At 43.2% G+C, this 6,067-nt stretch overlaps 1 protein-coding gene across 2 annotated transcripts; it reads left to right on the top strand.

Annotated features, from left to right (window-relative positions):
• Window positions 1–304: 304 nt before the first annotated feature.
• On the top strand, window positions 305–5,823 carry LOC107379098 (uncharacterized). Of its 2 annotated transcripts, none has more exons than XM_054740690.2 (5): window positions 305–325; window positions 2,381–2,479; window positions 2,551–2,716; window positions 2,791–2,935; window positions 5,318–5,823. In XM_054740690.2, exons 2-5 carry the CDS (start codon window positions 2,415–2,417, stop codon window positions 5,557–5,559), a joined length of 618 nt encoding a protein of 205 aa, XP_054596665.1. In that variant the 5' UTR covers window positions 305–325; window positions 2,381–2,414; the 3' UTR covers window positions 5,560–5,823. The 2 variants fall into 2 exon arrangements, with proteins under 2 accessions (XP_054596665.1, XP_015805177.1); XM_015949691.3 differs by lacking the exon at window positions 305–325 and adding an exon at window positions 1,234–1,340.
• Window positions 5,824–6,067: the final 244 nt, after the last annotated feature.

Raw genomic sequence — 6,067 nt, 5'->3', positions numbered from 1 at the left:
CGGCCACTGGAGGGAACGGTTCTGACACGCGCCACAAAACTAAATCAGCAGGCCGGCTCCCTGAATTTATTACAGCAGCAACAAGCAGCGTAAGAAAAGAAAACGGGATGAGATCTATAAACCAGCAGCAGGATAATTCAGCGTCAAACCGGGTTCTCATAAACACTGTTTGCCTTCACATATTTCATTCACCTTCGAGCAGTTCTGGTCACAGACTCTTATTTTGAAACCAGAAGCTGTTCACGTGACCACAAACCTTCTGTGGTTGCTCCTGGTTACCTGGTGACGACAGGAAAGGACATCGGGAGGACAGCACCCTTTAGTGGTAGAGTCGAACAAATTGTACAATAAAACAACTGTTGTGTTGCTAAACAACAAATTCCGTTTTTAATCGTAAAATATGAGATACGTGGTGTTTCTGCGATGAAAAGCCTTACATATTTAAATTATTTTCGTCCGGTTTAATTTTAAACTAAAATTTAACTGAAAAAAGTCTTAATTTTTTTTAAATTTTCTATGAAAAACATATAAAATAAAATCTCAGTTAAACGAACAGGTGTTACAACAAATTCTGCGACCCATCACAATTTGTGACCCCAGGGTGCAATGTTGTGCTTAGTTGCGTCTGTACATCCTGAATTGGCACTACACTAAGATGCTACGTTAAAATCGTAAAATATGTAAGCTTTGAGGAAGTTGTTTGCACAAAACCTCAACATCACCTGAAACAATCATTAACATACATCATAAACATATGAAAAATCGCTGACTTTTCCATGAAATCATCGACACAGCCACACAGAAAACCATCTATGGTGTTGCAAGGTTAGCTAACGTTTGTGTTAGCATTTCCAGCGGCAAAACCCTCGCGGTTGAGGGTTGACTCTTCATCCAGATCCGTAGATTTTTGTAGGTCTGAGATCACTTCCAAAAGATTCATTAGTTTCTGAATGAACCTGTGGAAATTTGGGCAACAAAAACCGACCCATTTTACCACTAGCTCTACCTTTCACTCGTTTGGTTTGCAGAAGAAAAATGAGGTCAAAGGTTAACATCAATTTCCTGTTTTGGTTTAAGTTTTTACCGTCTATATGATAATTTATTTATTATTTTTGTTTTGTATGTTAAATATTATCACATCCACACTTTAAATTAAAATTAAATTATTAAAAAAAACAACAACTAATATTTACTTGGGGGTGCTATGGGGGGAGCGATGACTAATCCAGGGGTAGCTATAGCGCCCCCTTGGCGCCGCAACTGCTCTAGACCACTCAGGTTATGGAGACTATCCGGACACAGCTGGACAAAACTGCGCGACGGCGGTTTTCTCGGAAGAGGTAAGGCTAGCAGGTTCATTGTATTCATGTCAGACGCAATTGTGTGAAGAAACCAGAGACTGTAGAAACATAAAAGAAAGAAACTCACAGACGAAGATATGTTGTGGCCAAAAGTGATCGTCTGCCAGAAACTTGGCTAACCGCCTAATTGGACACAATTGAGGTTAGCTTGGGTGCTATATCAGGTTAAATATTGATATCAGGTCACAGGACCGGTGCTGGAGTGGGACCATTCTACCAGCTGAACAGAAACAACCACTTGTGTCCAGGATAGGTTCATTACCGGACTTCACCGTTCGGGTACATTGGAGTTCAAAGGGAGAAGGTTCCAAAAACTTACTGGTTCACCTGCTCAGGTATTAAAGATAAGTTATTTCCCCAATCCTGATGTTCAGTATCAGTGGTTCTGATGTCTGCGCCAAGTTACTTTTCATCCTGATTCTGGAAAATAGGAGAAGACCATGTTCTGAGGTCTTAAACTAGTGGATCTAAGATTGCTACATATACAGGTCCAGTGAGGTTCAGATATCATGATAAATGACCCACACTTACTGGTTTGTTTTGTCAGAGTAAGGACTCCAGCGTGCTTTACAGTGTATCATTCATCCATTCACACACTGATGGTAATCAGCTACGATGTAGCCACAGCTGCCCTGGGGCGCTCTGACAGAGGCGACCCAGTCATGATAAATGATGATGATAAATGACCCGCACTTGTATAGCACCTTTCAGAGTCAGAGAACTCCAAAGTGCTTTACACTACAGTGTATCATTCATCCATTCACACAACTCAGTCACCACCAGCAGGCCAAAAAGTTTGTGTCTTGCCCAAGGACACAACGGCATAATTCTCTGTCTGAAGGCTGGGATCGAACCTGCAACCTGTAACCCTAACCTTCCGATTACTGGACAACCCGCTCTTACCTTTTGAGCTACTGCTGCCATCAGGATGTCCTGATGGACCCAGATCCAGATATCCTAACTAATCTGTCCTGATCCTAGACTCACACTAACTAAACAGGGTAACTCCATCTTCCCAGGTGCTTCTGGTTACCCACTGAAGATAAAAACCCAATGGATTCATCTCAACCTGCGCCTTTATTCCTCAGAAGCACCTCAGCAGTTTCCCTGAACGAGCGGTGAGAAACCTTCTGCGCTATGACAACACACACATCTCAAAGCTTCTGAAGGTTCTGTTTATGTTCATCAGCTTCTCTCAGACTCTGATGAGACAACTGACCCAGTCTGTTACCAAGACCTCTTACCCAACTCCGCCACGGCGAAGACGATCACTGAAGCTGGCCTGGTCTGCGAAGAGACCAGGTGAGCGGTGGAGCTTCAGTAACCGGGTGAGACGTGCTGCTGCTACCAGACAGGTAAACCCCAGTTACTCAAGAGGGAACCACCCTGCTGAGTGCAGACCATTACAATGTCCTCCTGACATTTTTAGAAAATGAAGATGTGTCTGAGGAGGAGGAGCATCTGGTCTCGACTTGGGTGGCATCAGGTAACCCGCCGCCAGTTAGCCTACAGACCTGCTGGCTTCTGGAGCTTCAGGAACAAGTATAGATGGGGATCCAGGATCACCTGGAGGAGTGAGTATCTGTTGACCTGCATCAGCGCTTTTCAACCAGGTACATCACCTTAACCCAGCCAGCTGTCACAAAACTGGTCTTTGAATCAAAAGTGCACCATTCTCCATCCATCCTGGGTTGCAGGGACAGCAGCCTAAGCGGAGAAGCTCAAACTCCCATCACTTCGGCCAGCTCGTCTGGGGAAATCTCAGGCATAGTGATTCCAGCCAAGAAACTTGTAGGGGTTTTCCTACACTACTCAGCGTAACTCCGATGAATTCGGTTCAGTTGGACAGCCTTTTCCAACATCATGATTCAGTATTTTCCTCTAACTTTTCCGGACCTGCTTCCTTTGACTCTGCAGTCAGAGAGGCGAGGGTTGCATATTTTTCCTATCAGGTCAGGTTTCCTAGGACAAAGGGAATCCTAAGGTGCTAGATAAGGTCCTATTTTTCCTGTGAGCTGCTTCTGGGACACGTCAGTTTCTGCAGTCACCATAGGTATAGGCCAGTTATCACCATGGTTATCACACCGTTTCAGTGTAAAATGTCTAATTTCAAAATAAAAATATTCTATCTAGAGGTGGCTCATATCCTGTCATCCACAACATTTCCAGCAGTGATAGGAATAACGCCGTTTAAAATAACGGCGTCACAAAAAAAACGTTTTTTTTTCAGTAAAGAGTAATTTATTTTATTACCGTCTTCTTTTATAACGCTGTTACCGATAAGAAAATGCGTGCGGTACTAATTCAGCAGCGTAGTGTGCTGAAGCTGTCATCAGCTGACTGGAGCTAAAGAGGCGGATGTTTTCATTCAACGCATCACGGCCGTGATGAACGGGGAAGACGTTACGAATATTCTACGGCTGCAGACCCACAGATTTGCGGCTGCAGGTGAGAATCTGCAGCCGTGCCCTTCTTGGTGTGACATCAGAACTTCCCGAAGGTCCGCTCACCTGTTCACCACTCAGACGTCACGATCTTCTACCTTCCCAGATCATCCAGCTGCAACCTGTTTCTGATCATGTCTTTAGTCCCGCTGTAACACTGATGCATCATTCTCAGACGTTATGGGCGCTCAGGTGTTATTAGAACTACCTGTGTGTGTTTACCACCCGGCTTCAGCTCTTCTGTGGTTGGGTCTGACCCAAGTTAGTAAATTTAAGTCCTCCATCAGATTTTTGCCTCTTCTAGTGTCTTTTTAAAGGATATTTATTTACTTATTTATTTAACCATTACTAGATTACCAGCAACAGAAATGCTGCTAAAACACAATTATGTGAAGCTGGAAAAATTAAAATGCTATGCAAAATTACATTTATTTCAGTAATTTAACTAGACTGAGAGACCATTTAAAGGCTCAGGAACCTTTACAGGTGTTTCTATTTGCTATTTTAAATTTTAGCTGATTGAAGTCTTGTTAAATACCACACAGTGACATTTTAATAGTCTAGATTAATGTAATGTTCCTGTTTGTAGTTCTTCCTGTTAAGTGCCCGTTTATTGCAATTATTCAGTTTTATAAAAGAAATTGGACATAAATTTTATTATATTGCAGTCATTAGTATTTATACTGTAATATTGTAGTAATTTATAGTCAATTAAGTAAGTTCAATTAAGAAGGGAACCCATTTTTCTTGCATTCTTTAACGAAAAAAGTAACAAAATAGTTATTTTTCTTGGTAATTAGTTACTTTTATAATCTTGTAACTCGGTAAGTAGTTGAGTAACTTTTTGGACAAAGTAATCAGTAACTATAACTAGTAACTTTCTTAAAGTAACGTTACCAATACTGATTACCAGTAATTATTTCTTGTCCAGAGAAAAAAATCTATCATATAAATTCATGATGCCTCCTCTGGTCAGGATTACACTCCCTATTGCACTCTCTAATTGGGCCTCACTGCTCTCCGTAGGTGTTTCCTCACTATGCGGGGGAAGGTTTTGGAAACAAAGGTTCGGTCGGCAGCCACTGTGAAACGGCTCGCTAAAACACACACACACACGAAAGTCCCCAAATAATAAAAGCCACAAAGCCAAATGCAAAGTTTAGAGCTGAATATTGACCCAGAGCTTCCCTGATTGAGCAGCGCGTGACAATACATGTCACGTGATGTATTTTTCACTCCAGAGTTCCTTGTGCTTAGTGTTTCAAGTGGAAACCATGTACACGTGTTTTGGCACTTAATGAACACCTTAGGTTTCGATCATCTGTCCCCACCCTCACAGCTCACAGACCCTCAACTGGTCTCTACTGTTCCTCTGGGTCTGCTGTCCTGTCGGTTCTGGTCCTGCTCAGTCACCCAATCGGGATGCTGCTGTTTGCTTCTGGCATCAGTCAGGAGGAACGTTCTGATGCCTCAACCAGAGTTGTGAAACTTTAAAACATTTTTCTTTCACAGGACAAAGACACCTCAGTCAGATGCTGCAATGGGGTGGAGTGAAGGCAGTAAAGAGGCGTGGCTTTTACAGAAAAGATGTTCCAACCAAGAAGCAGCTCGACGCACAGCTGGATGAGTACATGTCCCTATCCAGGAGCAGGCTGGACAAAGAGCTGGCTGACTACATGTCCATGTCTCGGAGACATCTGGACGCACAGCTGGACGAGTACATGCTAATGGCGGGACAGTCATGCGGTGACTGAGATGAAGAAGATTCTGGGTGGCTGAGAAGTCAACAGGTTTGTGTTTTTATATGTGGAGAAAGTTTTTGTTTGACAGCAGATATTGTGCTGCTGATTGGTTCCTCTGTGCAGGTGAAGGAGCACAGAGTTTAGTTTTTCTTCAGCCAGTTTAGATTTAGCACCTGTTCTTTAGTTGTGGACTTCACTGCCCTTTGAGTGCTGACATTCCTTGCTATTCAGGTTGTTTCTGTTTGTAGCGCTGCTAATAAAAGATGTTCCTGCTGAGCTGCTGTCTGGTCCTTCAGCTTCCTTTAAACCACCTCTGGGTTCAGCTGGTGATTTACTAGATTATATCTGGGTTGCAGCGAGAAGGTCCTGGGTTCGATTCCCGGCCTGGGATCTTTCTGCATGGAGTTTGCATGTTCTCCCTGTGCATGGGTGGGTTCTCTCCGGATCCTCCGGCTTCCTCCCACAGTCCAAAAACATGACTGTTAGGTTGATTGGTCTGTCTAAATTGTCCTTAGGTGTG

Source organism: Nothobranchius furzeri, chromosome 5 (genome assembly GCF_043380555.1).
Source record: "Nothobranchius furzeri strain GRZ-AD chromosome 5, NfurGRZ-RIMD1, whole genome shotgun sequence".
Lineage (NCBI taxonomy): Eukaryota > Metazoa > Chordata > Actinopteri > Cyprinodontiformes > Nothobranchiidae > Nothobranchius > Nothobranchius furzeri.
The sequence above is the reverse complement of the archived record's forward strand: the minus strand, read 5'-3'. Positions and strand labels throughout refer to the sequence as shown.